Raw genomic sequence first — 20,271 nt, 5'->3', positions numbered from 1 at the left:
AGCCGACACGGCCACGTCGAACCAATAGACTTAATGGTATTGCTTGGAATGTAGTGAATTGAACGATGCAATGGCCCGGTAACCGGGCCACACGCGGGATGATGCAATCCCGCAGGATCAAAAATTTATCTCCCGTCGGAAGACGCGTGAACCGCTCGACGGCCCAGACGGAACTTAATGCCCAAACTAATGCCCAAAAATGCCTAGTAACGCCCAGTAATGCCGCAAATCTGTACACCACAATGCCCTCAGCGCTTTCCCCCTCGGAGGAAGCGATCTGCCGAAGGATAGGAGCGACCGAGCTGCGTTCTCCGTTCAAAAGCGGCGCCTCCGTCAGCCTCGAGCAAACGCGCCGCGCGTCTACTTCCACCGCGCATCCTCGACGAGTACTCCGACTTCTCTTCCTCGTTATCTCGTTCTCCGTCTCGCTCCGCTCCGTCGCGTGACCCTCTCGCTCCGCCGTTCGTCCTCGTCGAGCGCTCCCTCTCGCTCGCGCCTGCGGCCGACGACTATAAAAGGGACCGACCGTGGCGCGGCGCGCGTCAGTTGCGACGTAACGACGCACAGTGAGTCCCGCGAGTGTTCAGCAGAGAGGTCTATCCAGTAATCGAGCACGGAAAGGGTGCGATAAGGAGAGCGAGAGCGAAGACGACGAGTGCGGGGGACGCGGCGCGCGTCTCCGAGATCGTGATCGCGCGTTAAATCGCGACGGCGTCGGTAGTGCCTTTGTCCGCGGATCGACACGGCGGCATGAAATAACGACGAGGCCGGGACGAATCAACGAGGCAGCGGCGGCGACGTTCTGATTCGAAGCGTCCGTACTCAGTCCTCAGTGTAGGCTAGTCGGTCGCTCGGCGGCGTCGATCCACCACGACGAGGTCCATCTCCATCCATCCCGTCCATCCAGCATCCGAGAGACGCGCGAAGAAACGCCAGCGTGGAGAACGCACTTTGGTTCCCGGGGACGAAACAGCTCTGACGAACGCACCTTCACCCGTCGCGCACCTGTAATCTCGCGACTCAAATCGTCGATCACGTCGATCACGTCGCGGCGATAACATCGTCTTCCTCGAGGGCGCGCGAGGAGGTTATCTCCCTCCATAGAGAACCGGGGAATCGTCCCCGCGACTTGTCAGTCGCTCGCGCGCGTCCCAGGTTCCCGTCACGTGGCGCGGACCAGAGTCACGTTGACGTTGACGTCGGCGTCGGGCGTGCCGCTTCCTGAATCCGGAGTCGTCCCGACTTGCCAAGAGGATATCTCTCTCTCTCTCTTTCTCTCTCAGCGGAGCGCACACGACAACAAACATGGCCGCCGCGGCGTCGTACGCGTGCACCCGCAACTGCACGGACGCGGGTTACCCGGCGGGATACTCGTGCGACGTCCTCGGGGGCGCCGACGAGTGGCTGGCCTGGCAGGGGATCGTGGAGTACTTCTCGTACAACCCGTGGATATTCTCCCTGCTGGGCAGCACCATGGTCGGCCTCACTGGCATCTTCCCCCTGTGGCTCATCCCCATCCAGGACGGCGTGGACTTGAAAACCGGCGGTTCGTTTCCCTTACCTCAACATCGTATTAATTCCGACGAGGCGGCGCGAGAAAGTTTTATCTGATCTCCGTGTATCCGCCTCTCTCGTCGCTCGCCGAGGAACGTTTTTTAATTACGCAACTCGGCCAGATCTACGCGACGTGATTAACGAAAATGGAACCGGCGGACTTGGTCCTTTTATTTTTCCGCTCTTATAATCGCTGTTCTCTCGCGTATGTACGAGACGAAGGGGTGGATATCGGGTTGAATTTTCTGAGCACGACTAGATAAAATTTCTTATTTTCCGCGGTTTAATAATTATTCTTACGCTCTTGGGCGTGCGTACGAGATGAAGAGGTGAATATCGAGTTTAATTCGGCCACGGAGTAAAATTCCCATTTTCCCCGTTTTAATTATCACTAGACAACATAAACGCGCGCTTTGCGTGCGCCATTTGCTCTCTCTAAAAATTCGCACGGTTTGACTGCTGCAAATAAAACGACTGAAGCATGTCGTATCGCACAAGCGAGACAGCCAATCAGCATCCCGGAAAAGCGACAACAATACGGAACGATAGATTTTGACTCCGAACGCGCACTTCTCGGTCTACATCTCCTTTTTTTATAGAGGAGAAATTTTCACATCCTTGGACGCACGCGACGAAATGAAAAGGCGATTATCAAGCCTACTCTCCTGGTTATGGTACAATTTTTTCTGTATCAACAATCAATTTTACAATTTTGCGACGTGTACCACGAGACTTGTTTTAATTGCGATTCGTCCCGCTTTGCATTTTAATATAAAATTGTACGTATAAATCGTACTCCGCTATTTTGTTATCGGTGGCAAAACCAAAATTTTACGATATTCTTAAATTAAATATCGCCACGTACTAGGCCTACAATGTGCTCTCTGCATCTAGAAACATTCTATTTTGTAGTCAATAAACGTTTAAAAAATTTGCGCAAGTGGATAAATTGTACGCTATACACTGTACAATCGTGCATTGTCGACAAGTTTTTTAAGCGTCTCGATTTGTTTATATAAAGTAGAATGTCTCTAGACGCAGAGAGCACATTGTATTATAGATTAGGCTAAATGTTTCGTACTTGTGTGAGGAGTTAATCCAAGGACTAATGTTTCGTACGTCGCGCAAGGAATTTATCCAAGGACTAACGCTTCGTATATCGCGTAGGAAATTTATCCAAGAACCTAATGCTTCGTGTGTCGCGTCAGAAATTTTTCCAAGAACTAGTGTTTCGTATGCTGTATAAGGAATTTATCCCAAAATTAATATTTCGTGTATTGTCGAGGGTAAACCGCTGCCGAAAATCATGTACACCAATGCCTACTAATGTCCAGTGGGCATTACTTTATCTCATTTATTTTACCTTTAAGCCTGAGCAGAATAGCTGTTTTGTGTTTTAAATCTTTGTCTTAAAGTAACGCACAATAACAGTCTTGTGACTTAAGAATACGAGACAGCCATTTTGCTCAGGCCCTTACAATGCCCCGGCAAGGTCTAATGCCCAAAAACTCAAAAAAAAGTAATGCCCAGTAATGCCACCCATCTGTACACTACAATGCCCTCAGCGGTTCACCCCTCGTGTATGGAATTTGTCCAAGGACTAATATTTCGTGTGTCGTGTAAAAATTTCTCGAACGTACTGGACCGAGGGTGAACGCGAAGACTCTAGTCGATCTGTTGGATTTTTAAATAAAAATTGAAAACTCTAGATTGCATTCGGAAACATCACCCAAGTGCCCTGGCGTGTCATTTTAGTCTTGTTTAACATTCGGTGAGCAACAAGAATAAAACGATACACTGGAGCATTCGGGTGATGTTTCCGAACGCAATCTAGAGTTTTCTCTAAATAATAAGATGGAAAAAGATAGGGCGTCGACTAAACTCTGGTTAATAGTTAACCGGCGTTTGTGAATCGCCCTAATACCCGTTTCTACCAACGCAGTTTAACTTTAATCTCGGTTCAACTTGCTTTGTATCTTTCTCTAGTTTTACGACTTGGAAAAGGACAAGAAGTAATTTAAGCTGAGATTAAAGTTAATCTGCATTGGTAGAAACGGGCATAGTAGTGGTTTCCGGTGATCAATTTTAATTTATTAAGTTTCTCCGATTAAGTTTCTCGATGAAATTATGGATAAAGTGCGGTTACCGATGAAATTTGATCGCAAAACCGATCGTATTCTTCATCGGACATACAATTTATGCCAATTTCTACCAACGCAGATTAACTTTGATCTCGGTTTAACTTATTTTTGATCTTTTTCTAGTTTCAGGAAAAAGATGAAGTGTAGAACCGAGATCAATGTTCATCTGCATTGGTAAAAATGGGCATTAATTGGATATATTCGTTTGTTTCTATGTAATTGGACTTAATCGGACGATTCTCAGTGTATACGTCTCCTTATTAAGATATGGTATCAAAGTACACAGGCTTATCTAACGGCACTATTTTCCTGACAAAAGACAATGCGTCGCAAACGAACTCGCACTTGCTGCACACGAAATTCGTAAATTCTCGATATTAATTCACTCCTCTCGTAAGTTTTTCGGAGAAAGTTTTACACGTAGAAAGAATCATTAATCGTTTCAAGGTGAAACCGCATACTTTGCATACAATAAAGCTAAAGTGTCTTACCGCACAGTCGCGATAATCGCTCATTTATAATACACAATCACGGCATGACACGTGTTGACCAATGGCATTCTTGTTTTTCCAAGCAATCCAAATTGATGACTGCGAGACACTTCTCGCGAATTACGCACGTGATAATCCTAACAAGAATTGTCGCAGTTTGATTCATCGGCACACGTATTGACCAGATTGCCACGCGATAGATCACACCGAAATCACGAACTTCAGAGATCTCCAAATTCCTTCGCATTATTCTAACGCGAATTGAATTATATACACTGTAAAAAAAGTATGTAAAATTACGTACATAATAAGTGCAGCGATTACACTGTTAATAACGGAAATATATGAATTTATGTAAAATTTACACAATGAAAAGCAAGCAGTTTACTTATCATGGAAAGTGAAATTACCTACAAGGTGTAAATTTACTGACGTATGTAAATGTACACCTTTAATAGATGGTCCCAATATTACCCTGTAATAATTGTAACTTTACGTATAATTTTTTTACAGTGTACGCGTGGAGGATAAATCAGAGTTTAACCTGAGAACTTGGACCGATTTACACTCTTATACAGATATGTTCGACTGTTATATCTTAGGCCCGGTTTCACCACACGCTGCTTAACTTTAATCTTAATTTAATTCGCGTTTGTCTCTTTCTAAAGTAACAATTGGAAAGAGACAAGGAACGAATTAAGCTAAGCTTAAAGTTAATCGACAACCAGGCCTAAGGCCCGGTTTCACCAAACGTCGCTTAACTTTAATCTTAATTTAATTCGTGTTTGTCTCTTTCTAAAGTAACAGTTGGAAAGAGACAAAGAACGAGTTAAACTAATTGTAAGCTTAAAGTTAAGCGACGTTGGTGAAATCGGGCCTTAGAAATTTGAGACCACAGTTCAGATTTGATCTGTATATATCGTAAATGCTGTTTAATTAATTCTAGTACTATTATTCTTTCCGCGTTCTCCAATATTTTCACATATTAAGTCAACAGTGTAGTTGGAATACTATTGTTAACACTCAGTGTGTTGATGACCTCAGGTACAAAGGATTACGGCAGCTTCGAACAAAGCACGTTGCTTTGTAATCAAGTCCTCGTAGCGTTGCGTTTGAAAATTTGCGATCGTTACTGCTGTAACTAGACAGAATAAACCCAATTAGCGAAACTTAATGGTGCAGACGCGACGAAACGAGAGGGAATAAATTACCCCCGTGTTTTTATCGCGATAATTGATCTTTGTTGCGTACCCATCGCGCATTTCCGTAAAACAGCTTAGCGATTGGCTCCAGCGATACTTTCCGCGGGGAAACGATATAACGACAAATCCGTCGTTGAACTCGACCCTTTTTTTTATCTCCCTCGTTACAGAAATTATTGGCCAATATGACTGTTCTATCGCCGTAATAAAAACGAGCCGTTGCATTTTCCTTGACGATTAGAGAACGACCTGGGGTGATTATTTGTTAAAGCTTTCCGCGCCGTGGCACAAACTTTCAAGAAAGCAGTTAAGAATGAAGCGACTTTGAATATGCTGTTCACACGAGACGCGCTTGGAATTTCACTCTTTTCACATTTATTATATCAGTGCATAAGCAACGCATTTAAACGCAGTTTTTTCGCGGGCACTTTAACGTTAATTGCGTAGCGAAAACTATATTGTGCGTTTAACAGCAAGTGAGATTATCATATAATTATATCCTCGCAATTTATTGCCGGCTGAAAGGTAGAATAACAGAAAATGTCAGAGACGTGGAAAGATAAATAAGTTAATCGCGCACCGATAATTTATCCGCGCGAACGAAATAGCGTCCGATTACAAAACGTTGTAGAGGCTGTTTAATTTTCTCGCGCGAGAAGCATCGCGGGCAAAAATGTTACTCCTTATACCGTATACACGTATTTCTAACAAAGTTACGTTTTTACACGGAAAGAACAATGTAGCTGCTGTAGCTAAAACTTAGCAAAATAGGGACAGCTAATATTTTAGTTGTGATAGCTATCACAACTAAAATATTAGCTGTCCCTATTTTGCTAAGTTTTAGCTACAGCAGCTACATTGTTCTTTCCGTGCACGGCGCGCAATTAAATTATCGTTCGACGAAGCTAGGTGCATTCGTGCCTGCTTAAAAACAGATCGGTATGGCCACGCGTTGAAATTTAGAGTACGCACGAGGCAAGACGGAGGAGAGTTTGTTGTCGACGATAGCTGCCAACAATACCGACGCATATAGCGTTTCCACCGAGAGTTGCGAAATAATGGGAAATTTGATGAATACGATGCGCTTTATTTGTATTTATCATTCCGATAAAGCGACAGCGGCGGGGTTCAACGACTTCACGGAAGAGACATCAAGACTCTCCTCCGACCCGATAAAGTTGGTCTTGGCATGTTGGTATGAAATCGATCAGTCAATTCCGTCCGATGAATTATCACACAATGTTCATTGTGCGACATGAGCTTTGTGTCGCTGTTGAAAATAAAAATTGTGCATACGTTATTTTAGCGGAGGGATAACCCGCTGGTCAAAATCATCTACACCAATGCCTACTAATGCCCAGTGGGCTTTGTTTTATTATCTTAATTTATCTTTATAATGCCCCAGCAAGGCCTTACGCCCAAAAAATACCTAGTAATGCCCGCACTGAGCAGACCAATGAGAGAAAAGTTGTATGCGCGGTAGTGTGGCTCACAGGCATAGTAAGAATAGACTGTGCGTTCCCTATCTCACCCGTGTGAAAACACGTACAAACTTTAGAACGAGATAGCTGGTGTGGGGGGGGGGGGGCCGTACCTTATCTTTGTCTAGTAGAAGTAGTGGGGGTAACAGAAGAGTAGGGGAATGATAGAGGATAAAGGATAAGTACAGTAGCCATATTGAATTTTTGCCCACTCCAGACTTTGATAGACAGAATAAGGTTCCAAGTGTATTGTCTCTTTCTAAAGTGTGTACACTTCTGCAGTCACAATGCGCAGATTATATATGCTGTGTCTATGGTGTGGCTTTGATGAGTACGTGTACACACATCGCTGGATCCTGCCCAAGTGCATAGTGGGATACCACGTAATCGAGGACCGCACAGATCAAAGGGGCTAGCAGAGAGTAGACCTACTTGAACTATAGTTGAACTATAGTTTTCGTGGAGCGTTCTGTGATCTTTGATAGCGGCAACATTTCGAAACTACAATAGGACTGCGTTCGGAAACATCACCTGAGTGTCCTCGTGTATCGTTTTATATCCTTATTTAACATTCGGTGAGCAGCAAGAATAAAATGAACCACTGAGGCACTCGGGTGATGTTTCCGAACGCAGTCTAGATAGTTTACACAGACCATTGATGTCTCAAAGCGACAGAACAGTTCGACTGCGCATTTTTACATTTTCTGTCCTTATTCTTTTCAAGACGAGAGAAATACTATTTTTTGGGGTTCGTTTGGCCACTATCCAACGACACGCTGCAACGCGTAACGTATTCGACATTTGAAGAACTTGCCCTTCGAAAACTTGGACTGTTCTGGTACGATCTAATGGCTATTAGTTCGCAGAGAGGTTCTTTCGGTTGAAGGCGTGAACCGAAAAATAGCCGTTGCACGAAGCTTTCGCACGGTCGCAGCTGGAAAAAGAGGAAAAATTGTCTCGCAACGTACACATCTGCGTTACATACACTCCCGCGTTACCTTTGGGAGAGCGAAAAATACCTCAAAGCTACAGCAAGTTCGTTTACATAGAAACGCACGCTAGATACAGTGACGGTAACATTTTCGAGCTTTGATATCGTCAGCTCGTCGCACCTTCCTCTGACAAAACCGGTGTCCGTGTAATTCGTGAAAACGCGTCTGACGCACTGAAAAAAAGTTTTTTCGCTACCGTAGCTAATCATGGCTTGCGAAAAATATTTTGCTGCCACAACTATATATTTTTAAAGCGCAGCAAACGGTTTGCTGTCGCACCTAATACAATAGAAAAATATTTAGCTTATCACAACTAAATGTTAGCTGTTCATATTTTACAACAGAAATTTAATTGTCACGTGCAGTTTTTAGCTACGACAGCTACATTTTTCTTTCGTGCGGTATTCGCCAAAATTTCATTCGTGGCGATTCAACGTTCGGCGAGTTTGCGGGCGCGGGTCTATAACAGCAACAATTGGAATCGATCGTGTTCTCGACCGCCGTTGACTTTAATTAGCTTTCGTGCTGGAATCACGACGACGCGAAATGTCCGTTTCGCATCCGCTGATCTTCCCTTTCCCTCGGTATCTCCGTGCGCGAGGATGAACGACACATTGTTTCTTTCATTCCTTATAGTCGAAGGGCATGGATGGTTTTCGTTATTCGCCGAGATGCCCTAGTTGATCGCACGTAATGGTGAATTCATCGAGAGCAAGTGATTTTAATTGGCTAGACAAACATGTTTCTAAACGGGACTGTAAAATTAACGAATCGCAGTTAGACGTGCGCTTCGCATTTCCCCTCGTAATTTGAGGTATATCACGTTATTCTTGTTTTGCGAATATACCGCAGTTGTGCCCACGTGGGTTTGCGTGTCATAACTTTCTCTATTATCTCGTATTTTCCGAATCAACGATGCGGCGATTCCAAGTTATACGAACGAGATTAACGGTAAACGTTACATCGCCGAACTTTAACAGTACGAAGTTTCGTACAAATGTAGAAAGCTGCGAGAGAATTTGCTCGTTCCCCAATGCGCGAGTACAAAAAAAACTCGTATTACGACACTGACTTTTTCTATCGGCGATTAAATTGCGTGTCGGCGACGAGATTCGTTCGCGCGCCGATCCGGAACATCGCCGTACCTTTTCACATCGTTTTACGAGTTATTTCGCGAAGATAGTTCACGTTCGATCTTTGCGCTTGAAAGCGTATATTCCAACGAATTTACAATCAAAATTAATTTTTGGCAAATTTGTAAAACTTCTTTTATCGCTAGAAGAGTGAAGAAGTCCGTGAAAAGGTTTATCACGTTAAGAAGACGTGTGCTTTAAAACATTTTCAAATAAAAATGGTTACTTCAATCATCTCGCACTTGAATTTTTTTCGCTTTTTATCTAGCCGATCTCTCGAGCGATACCAATCCAATGAAAAAAAAACGACAAGAAGATTTATATTAAAATTCATTTCTCGATACCGTGAATTATCTTTTGTATCGATATTGAAGATAAAATCGGTATCGATTATGTCAAAATTCTGAAAAATGGGATGGTAATTTTACAGAAAGCCAACAATTGTCTTTCAAATTGTTAAGTAATTATTTTACTTTACGTTTCTCCGCTCTAAATATTTATTTCCTATTAATTAAGCACAGTGAGGACGATTTTGTCTTTCGTGCATTAAACGCACCAACTTGCACGTTAATAGATTTTACCGTGAACTTTGTTCATCAAGTTATCTACATCGCCAATATTGTGTGTGTGTGTGTTTTAAACTACTTCTGAAACTTTGATCGACAAATACTTCATAACCGATTAGCATCGGTAATAGTTCTATTGCGGTCATACGTTTCGCGTCTATTTCTGCATCGCTAAAATAATTGATTAGATTTCTTGATATACGTCAATTTACGTCTTCAACTTTATCACAAATTGCATCCTTTTCGGTAATTTCATTTGCTTGCTATCTTAACCAATCATATAATCTCACAGTTTTTACAATTTATGTCTAATATCATTTATTGTCATATTTGACGTGTATAATCGGTAGCATCGATATAGAGATAACAAAGTCCTTATCACTAGTTATATATAATTATGATGTAATTCTTAACAAAGACGTTTTCAAACCACTTTGTTTTTTATTTTTCTTTATTTTCCATGACCACCTTGATTTATCTTGATGTAAAAATACGATAAAGATAACTGCATATGCGTTTTTCGATACTTTATACAAGTTAACAGTGCGGAACAATGAGCGTAGTTCTGTATTGTGCTAATTTGCATATTGTTTAGTATATACATTAGTATATACATTAATATTGTATATCTGTAGGCTGTCACTCTTTTAAACTTTAGATGAAAAATATAGCGACTTATTCTAACCACGTATATGGCAATACAATTGTTATATCTGTATTCTCAAGAAGTAACGAGTACCATTTTGAAATTCTTGCCGCGCACTATGAGACCGTCATAAAAATACAGGTTAAAATTACTAAGATGTAATCAATGACAGATTCTCAAAGAAATTTAATATCTATATAATAAAATTTTATTCTATATCCTTATGATATATATAATTAAACAAATTTTTTACAGTAATTGTTTTACCAGTGGAAATTTAGATTTGTTTCGCACGAATTTTACCCGAAAGTAATTTTGAGGTCTCGCACTACGTGAATCTTTATATAATCGGTTTTTAGCGTGTCAAAATATATTAATTAACTGTTTGAGTAATAATTGTATTAGATTATATCTCCGTAGAAAAGAAATGAAATTTGTCATATGTAGAAAAGAGACACAATACGCTTAATGCTTTGTTGAAATATCTGAGTCCCCGAGAGATTTTACACAACCGTAGTTCTATACCTTTCGAGGTCTGCGAGGAATCTATTGTTACGATGCGCTGCCACGATCTTTCGACGCGTTATCGTCTTCTCGAGAACGTGGAATTTCTGCATACGCCTATTGTGCAGTCCCGTGGGACGATAATGATTTATTTATCAGTCACGCGCCACAAAACTTGACACTCGCGTAACACCGGGGAAAACCTACCAACAAGAGTATCGAGTGTGCACGACCGACAGTAATGTATAATTTATTTTAATAAACAGAAATAACTTTGCATAATTCACACAGTGATAACTGCGCGAGGTATGAATAATTTACGTGAATCTTGCGAAGAGAGCGATAATTCGATCGACATACATGAGAATTTGAGTATACATATTTAACAACTCATACAATTTCTCAAGAAATTGAAAACTCGTCGCGTCTGCTCCTACGTTTACTTCACTCTCCTAAATGTTGTGGAAATCAAATAAAAATTTTATTACGTAATGCGAGGAACGCTTGTAATATATTATCGGCGAATCTGATATTTAAATTATTTTAGCTCCATGAAGAAAAGCATGATTTTGGTACGGAATCGGGAGGTTTTAATATCCGTATATTATTATGTAAATTTTCCTATTACCTTTGCAAAATAATTCCGTTAATTATTAATGATTTCATTGTGCTATCGCGAAAGTTTAATTGCAGCTACTCTTCGCATTTTCCACAATTCTTGGCGTAATTCTATTGCGCAATAGAATTATCATACCGATAGCCCCGACATCTGTTACGAATTTGCAACGTGTATCATTATTCCGATTACAAGTACCCATCATTATCTCTTGCACATTTTAACAGCGTTTTTTTCCTTTGTTTTCAATATATGTATAAACATACAATTTTCCCCCCAAATTATAGTGCGATTTTATATTTGTAGGGTCGTTTAAATTATATAATACATTTTTACATGAATAATGAATCCAGAAAGAATAAGTTTTAGCACATTACTCTCGAGAGCTCGATACTGAAAAGATAAATTAATTGCACGCACGCTTCTAAGAAACAGTGACGGTAATAAATGCCAACTCTCGCAATGTGTGTGATTGTTGCGACATGTAAAATGTCCGACGCAATAAATTTTCAAGTACACATCGAGCTCTAATAACATAGAACCGAAGTATATAATTGAAAGATACGTTTCCTTGAATGGAACAATTGAATTAAAGCAGAAGCTTTCTTCAAAATTATTAGTTTTTTAAGATTTCGCGATATTTATTTCAATCCAAGTAATACTCTGATAATTATTACTTATATGTAAAAATATATATTACTTGCTTATTGAAATTTCCAAGTTTCTTGGCACATTATGACTAACGCAATTCTGCTGATGCTGCAAAGATTATTATTATTCTCATGTGACACCGTGCGCGAGTCCCAGAGAAATGCGTAACAAAGATCGTGCAGATTTACCCGTGTGTTGTGTAACAGAGTGCAGTTATAATTCTTTTCTAACAAATCTTGTATGCTTAAACGTTTTAAACGTAGAGACATGCTGCTTATCCGTAAGCAATTTTTCACAGAAAATAAACGTGAAAGATAAAGCGTCTGCCACTGTTACGTTGCCAGTTACATGCACGATGCACGTTTGTAAGTAGAATTTCAAATAAGGCACATATGCTTCGCGCTGCAATGTTTCCCTTGGGAAGAGGGCTCTAACTCGCAAAGCTCATTTCGGTGAATCTGTCTTTGATCCCTACAGAGGGATTGTGAAATTCCAGCTTTTCGCGCCTGGCTCTTGTGCAAAAGTGGATCGTTTTGAGGATAATAGATGGCACAACTTTTCGGAATAGAAAACTCGACACGTGTCGTTAGATCTTTTTTTATACTAATCTAGTCTTAAAATAAAATATATATTTCATAAAAAGACAACCTGTAAGAATATTTAATACTTAAGACATTTTAATTTATATTTTCAATTTATATACCAATTATTAATTTAATTTACACTTTCAATTTATATATATATTATTTATATTCTATCATATTTTAATCTTAAAAATTTTCTTGATAAAAAATGGTACTGTGATGCATAATATATTTTAACATATATAATGCAATATTAAAGAGAAAGAGCATTCATAGAACGCTTGTTTACGAACAGCAGAATTTGAAATATCCTTATTATCCAATCTTATCTGCCTGCAACGTCAGCGCGGTGCGTATTTACTTTCTAGCGACATCTTGTTTCTCTTTTTATTCCGGTTATATTAACGAGACCGAATCTTTTCCTTTTTTTATTGAAACTGACGCAACTTAATTCCGATGTACTGCAATAATATTTAATATCTCTCATAATGTCTCTATCAAAAGTGGGTCGTGGTATCGGACAAGTTGTCAATGTGTCGTCCACACGAATTCACAACTGACTGACAATGCGCTGGTGTCTCGGAAACCGGTTATATTTCTTCTGGTTCATCCGACTCTGCACGCGGATTAAATTAACGCTGACATATTGTAAATATCATTTCCTAAGAATAAGCTAGTCTTGTCAATAACAACAACGATGCAACGCAACGTGCAATTAATGAAAATAATGCGCGACGCAATTTACGGAAAAATATTGTTGAAACATTATCGGATATTTATTACAAATAAATCTGTCGCTCTCTCAATTTGAGACATCGCGTTAACGTTATCTCTCGTTGCAAGTTACAGCGGGTCAAAATTTATTTTTAATGTCTATTTCTACCAGTGTAGATTAATTTTAATCTCGGTTCACCATATGTTTTACTAATTTCTAGAAATAGAAAAAATGCGGTATTCTATTTTATAGTCAATAAATACGTTTAAAAAATTTGTACGAGTTCATCAAATTGTACATTATACATAATACACAGGCGTGTACATTGAAACTCTATGACAACAGAAAGAGATCATTATTTGTAACATTGTTTTTTTTTCGCGACAGTCCGAGAGATGCGATTAACGAGATTGCCAAGAGAGGAGCACTGATATAATTGTAGTCGTGTCCAAATGGGATCAAGGCAGGCTCACGCATTTAGATTCCTTTTCCTCTTTTTCTCCATGAATTACGGCGCTGACATCACTCGTCGTTATCATCGAGTGGCCTGCTCTACGTGCTGTTGCAGTAGAACAGATATGCTGCTGTAGTCTATTAGCGACTATCAATTGCGTCGAACGTCACTTTACTTACGCGGGATCATAAGTTTTTCATTAGTTATCACGACAAAAGCTAGTCCCGAGCACTCAACATGCCGTACGTGCCTCGTACTTTCCGTTAAACAGATATTAACTGTTGTAATGACATATTTCACATTTAATTAACACGCAGTGTTAACGGCAGTTGCAGTTAATTAACTTTCCTTCTCGACATTGCGATATTCACGGTCATTTACTTCCTTTTCTTTAAAGTACACGGAAAGAAGTTCCTTTTCAAATTTATCCTGGAAATTATGTAACCGTGCGACAAGTCGGTGTATATGTCTCGAAAAAACTGGCAAAGTATCAGGAGAACATGATCGGTAAAGAGGTCGCACTATTAAAAATTCCAAGAATTTTATTCATACTCGCAAGAATTTAAATTTCTGAAATCTGTATCCTGCACAATCGAAAAAGTATCAGGAGAAAATGACCGGCGAGGAGGTCGCACTATCAAAAATTCCAAGAATTTCAATAATACTCCCAAGAATTTTATATACATTTCATTAGTAATTAAACTTACAATTAGTGTACATATTACTAATAAAATGTATGGTAAAATTTCAAAAAACTCACATAAAGTTCTTCGAAATGCCATCTTGTTCCACGATTACATGATTTTCCGTATAAATTTTTAAGAGAAAATTCTCTCTGTGTATATGATTGTAATTTAAACAAAAATTGCGCAGCCAGGAAGGGAAGTTACATTTTCCGATTTCCACCGCCGCGCGCGAGCATAAATCGACGTGAAGAAATTGCCGAGAAAAAGTTCTGGTCGTTGCAGGTCCATTGCGCGATCTAAATAAAAAATAAATGTGCGTAGGCAATATCGGAGTCAATTGCATAGAGCGCACAAGTTTCGTGACCTGGAGCAAGGAAGCGTAACACCCAGTACTTCATTTTGCCGCGTCAACTCATCTCGGTCTTATCTTCGCCTGCCACACGTGTCCGCAACGATACTCGAACGATTGATTGGCAGGATTCATATATCACACGTTTTCTTCCTTGCCTTCGTAATTTTTTTATACGTGCTCTGCGTTTCAAAATTTTTTCCTATCCAATTTCAACATCGAATTCACAATCCCATAATAAAGAACGCGTTTCGAAAATTATACGCGATACACTGTTAAATTTGACTCGTTGAGTTGCTACGAATTTAACAGTGCATAATTGCATTTTTTAAATTATCTTAGAGCATAATTAACGAGAAAAAGTCGCTACATTTAAACATTCCTATGCATTTTTCTGCATTATTTAAACGCGCGACTATATTTTTGTCGCCAACAAAAGGACAGTCGATCAATGTTTATTCCAATCGAGATCTGTTTAGCGAGACCGATTACATTTAGTTTCTAAATTTTCTGTCCAATGTGTTCTCCCGTTTAATCCGCACATCTGGAATGAACATTAATTTTATTCTGCTTGTTACAGAGAACGGTGGGACTTTGAAGATCCTTGTGAGCTTCGCCGTAGGCGCATTGCTGGGCGATGTTTTTCTACATCTTCTGCCGGAAGCTTTCGAGAGCGAATTGCAAGCAAGAGGTAATTCCACTTATTTTTCACATTCTTCCTTGTGCGCTGCGACGAAACTAAAGCGGATCTGTCTTATCTTACAAGGAAAGTTTTATGTATCAGAAAAGATAGATTGTAATATATCGCATCGCCTATTATTGATAAGATTGACCTTATCATAAAAAAATATTTAAAAAATCGATTCCAACAGCTCGGATGAATAGAATTACTTCGTAAGGAATAATAAGTAGAAGTAAATTTATGTATACAAGTACCTATAAAGAAAACGAATGTTACGTGCAAGATTTACACTCATTCATGCAATTAAAAAATTAAATAAACTAGTAAAACGAGTTCGTCATGCAAAACTAACGGCATTAGGAGGAAACGTTAACGAGGGGAAAAAAATCCCCCGAAAAGTCTGTCTATTAACCTCTGCCCCGATATTTCTGGCGAAATCGCGAAATCTGACACGGTATGAACGTGTAACGAACGCGGTATGATATAGTATTTCTGGATTGTTCAATACATGATATTGCACTCATATTACACGTGTATGTACTCCGAATGCGCTTTGCAACGCCCTGCATGTTAGCGGAGTACATCTGTGGTCAGTGCGGTCTTGAAGAGTATCGCCGAGAGCTTTATGAACGATTTAAGCGGCGGCTTCGAATTCTATTGTGCGTCAGTTGCAGATTTGAATTGCCAGCTGCGTCCACGTAAATTAAATCTTCCTCCGACCGAACCGCGAAGTGATCGGCGGGCTGGTAATATCCGTGTAAATTGCTCGGTCTGAATTGCAGATTTCCTAGCTTTCATTTTACATTTCTCGTACCTTTGTCGCCGTTGCAGGCAGAAAATGAGTAGTCAGGCTGCAATATGTTACGTGATTTAAATAATAATGAATATTCAACATTCGTTAAGGAAAACAATACGTTGTGTAACAGAGAAGGAATTTAATGATATTGTGATATGTGATAAATTATTATATGGTGTGATTGTGAATCACAATACTTGGTTTATTTGTAAATACTGCATTCCTTTTTATTTTCGCTTTTGTTTATTCTTTCTGCTCTTTATTTACAGCCAAAGATAATCACACGTCCACGCCCGCAGGCTTGTGTGTGTTATCCGCCTTTCTGTTCTTTGTAATTATCGAAAAACTCGTCGCTGCAGTAAACGAGGAAGCCCCGATCATTGCGGAACAGCAGGCCGAGGAAACTTCGATTAAGGATATAAATAAAGAAAAAGAGATGGATAATAATAATTGCATCACGATGACGAGCACTGAGAAGAACAGTTTCCTAAAAAAGTGCATGAAAAATACGACCGAGGTAATGCAATTAAAAATGTTATGTCACAATATTATCTAAAATCAGTATAACTGTGTAATGACTGAATACGTTCTGCAATAGGTGCAATTCCTGGAGAAACAACCCAGTAAGATAGAATTTGCTCAAGTCCCAAACGGTATCAAAGATCTGCAAAAGAACGGTTTTAAGGATCCTGACGTAATGAAATCTGCATTAGCAAGCGAATGCCCTAACGACGGTCCGCTGGTCGACGAGGCGAAGAGCTGCTTGAAGAAGCTTGTAAAGACTAATGGCTTCACATCGGCGATTTCACGTGTTGACTCTCCATACGTATGCTCACTGATCAGTATTGTTAATCGTTGGACTGTATGGACCGTATGGACAAAGAAATTCACTTCCGATTTGTTTCGCAAATTTTTCAATCCCAAAGCCTTCCCCGGATACCTCAATCTTTTGATGAACTTCCTCGACAATTTTACCCACGGTTTATCTGTGGGTGGATCGTTCCTAATTTCCTTCCGTGTAGGTGTCCTCAGCACGTTCACTATTTTGGTGCACGAAATACCTCATGAGGTTGGCGATTTTGCTATTCTATTACGAAGCGGATTTAGCAGATGGGACGCTGCGCGGGCGCAGCTAATCACAGCTGGCGGCGGCATCGTTGGTGCTTTGGCAGCCGTCTCCTTTTCCGGTAGTTTAGGTAAATAATGTTTTTTTTTAGTTTTAAGACAAAGTCTGTGAAAACTTGATAAAAATAATGCAGGGTAAATTAATTATACAGTTGCATTTTTTATTAGCTTAATTGTGTAAAGTTTGTCGATTCATGGATATTATAATTTATTTTACCATATTGCTTTATTCAAAGTAATTTTTGAGATAATATTTTTATAGTATATTGTAGATAATTTTGTTAATATTTATTACACAGAATTTATGAATTTATTTGACTTTTCAGAGGAAAGAACCAGTTGGATATTGCCATTGACCGCAGGAGGATTCATACATATTGGTTTAGTAACCATCCTGCCTGATTTATTGAAAGAAACGAATACAAAAGAATCTGTGAAACAACTTGGCGCTTTACTTTTGGGAGTCATTATCATGGCTGCGTTAATCTTTGTTTAGGTCAAATATTTCAGCAGAGAACTAGTGTGTTACGTAAAGAATTCTGTTATGTTAATATAAATTTCAGTTACATCTTGATATGTGTTACAATACTCTACAGTTGCCATAAAGTTATATAATACTTTTTCTCTCTATTATTTATTGAAAGAACACATCCTATCTTGTTTTATTATTTTGGGTGCACGAAAAGAATTTCTTTTAAATTCATTAAAATCATTAAAGAGTTGTTATCGTCGCTGTTCCTCCTTCCTCAATAACCCAAATTCCGTCTCAAGTTTAAGTAACAAGGTAAAAATATTTTGGGAAATATTTTCTAAGAATGTTTTCGATATTAAAATATTATCTGAGATTATATTCTTTCAGTGAATAACATAGAGAGGAAGAGGGATGAGAAAGAGAGAGAAAGTGAGCGAGTGAATAAGAGCAAAAAGAGAGAGAATTTGTGTATTATTTTATCAGAATTTAGTTACTCATCACGTTATAATGACAAGATGATTTGAGAAATGCTATTGTAAATTTTATATAGTTTATGTACTATATACCCGCAAAAATACACAAGTTTTATTATAGTTAGAGTACAATATTATTTTCCAGTGTATTACTGATAATGTTTTTTCTAATAACGAGATAATCCAGTATAAATTAAAAATGTCGTTTAAATTGTCTATCTAAAATGTTGACAATTTTTCATAATGATATCAATGGATAACGATATAAATACATTAGAAAGTTTATACATACTTTGAATATTTGCATCAAAATCTAGGATGTGCACTTCATAAATAATTTAATACCAATAAAGTATGATCATATGACATTTCCATTAAAAAAATTGAAAAGTTGTGTTTAAATTTATAATTAAAACAAATATAAATAGCAAAAAGTTGCGTACAAGTTTTGTAAAATCCAATATTCCAATATTAGATTTAATTCTTAACTGGTATTGCAACCAGTATTTGTTACTCAAAAATGACGAATTATACTGCGGCATGGATACTATCGGTATTGCTGTATGATAAAATTGTATTTATGTGCACACGCGTATGCATAAATTATATGCAAACGCGCAGCAGAAAATTTATAATAATCATCTTGTCATTAATAATGCGATAACGTTGCACATAAGGCTCCGAAGAGAAATTTACAATAGCCGAACAAATTATAAATAATATACAAATTCTCTTCTCTCTTTTTTTGCTTTCCAATTTTATAAATTTCGAATTTAGATATACTAATAACTTTTATAGTATATTTTATAACCTGTAAAATCGCATGGAGACATAGATTACGTTTCGACCACGTAAGATCCAATGAGTAAAAACTGGATAAAGCGACATTAATTATGTTCCTTTCATCTACGTCTGTACTAAAAAAAAATTCGTATTAATAGTCACAAGTATGTATTTTATATCTTGATGCAAATATCTACGGTTAACAAAATCCTCAAAAAAAGGTATGCATAAGTCTCTAACATATTTGCATCTTCATCGATATTAAGGAAAATTGTACGGCGATAATATATTTTCATTAAAATATATAAAAAGACATAGAATAATGTTTCGCATCAAGTATATCCATAAAAGGTACTACTGTGTATCTTTCTCAGATCGAGCTTCGCATTTCGTTAGATATTTAGATATATATATATAACTCAGATAAAATTTAGATAAATATATATATATATACCTGCGGGATATATATAAACTTTGTTAAATTTTCAATTTGTAAAGACGAATGCAACTCCCAGAAGGAATTTAGCTGTTGTAATTTTCTCTTAATAGCCTCGTGTATCATGCGCAATGTTCATACTTTATGAGTTGCACGAGATAACGCAATCCTTGTACTTAACAGGTAAAAACAAGGTATTTCATTCGGAATGCATGATACGGGAGTGCTCTTTTCTGCACCTGTAAATAGAGGCCCTATTTGGGGGACTGGTTAAAATTTAACATCTTTTACAAAAATATTTTCTATGTATCATATGGTTATATAAATGAAACTGTTCATATCTATGTAATCTCTAATTCGCTATGATTTGTAAATAAAATATACTATTCTGCGATTGTTCATATTTTACTCTTCTTTTAGACTAAATATATACGCTACAGGAACTTTCGGACAATAAGATGCGTGGCGTGTATAATCGGTACAAAATAATTTATTAAATAATTATTCTAAAACAGAAGAGAAAACATAACAGTTGCGCATACTTACTAAGTGACAGCCAGATAACTAAAGTCTTACATATTATGTACACATACATTTCAGTCGTTTTACTTTTCAAATTATATTTTTCTTAGCTGTCCCTCATAATTGTGAGGTGTATACATGAAATATTAATTGAGCTGATTAAATCAAATATCAAAAGTTCCCGTCTCTTGGGCTCGAAACATTCGAATGTTCCAGA

The 20,271-nt window shown here is 38.5% G+C and overlaps 1 protein-coding gene across 1 annotated transcript; it reads left to right on the top strand.

Annotated features, from left to right (window-relative positions):
• Positions 1–524: 524 nt before the first annotated feature.
• Positions 525–19,931, top strand: LOC105565963 (zinc transporter ZIP13 homolog). The gene is made up of 5 exons (XM_012019591.1): positions 525–1,546; positions 15,346–15,456; positions 16,513–16,760; positions 16,842–17,439; positions 17,695–19,931. The coding sequence occupies exons 1-5, from the start codon at positions 1,306–1,308 to the stop codon at positions 17,862–17,864; spliced, it is 1,368 nt and encodes a 455-aa protein (XP_011874981.1). The 5' UTR covers positions 525–1,305; the 3' UTR covers positions 17,865–19,931.
• Positions 19,932–20,271: the final 340 nt, after the last annotated feature.

The sequence above is a fragment of the Vollenhovia emeryi genome, unplaced genomic scaffold, assembly GCF_000949405.1.
Source record: "Vollenhovia emeryi isolate VEMERY1.0 unplaced genomic scaffold, V.emery_V1.0 DF939148.1, whole genome shotgun sequence".
Taxonomy (NCBI): Eukaryota; Metazoa; Arthropoda; class Insecta; order Hymenoptera; family Formicidae; genus Vollenhovia; species Vollenhovia emeryi.
This window is presented reverse-complemented; position numbering and strand designations above follow the sequence as displayed.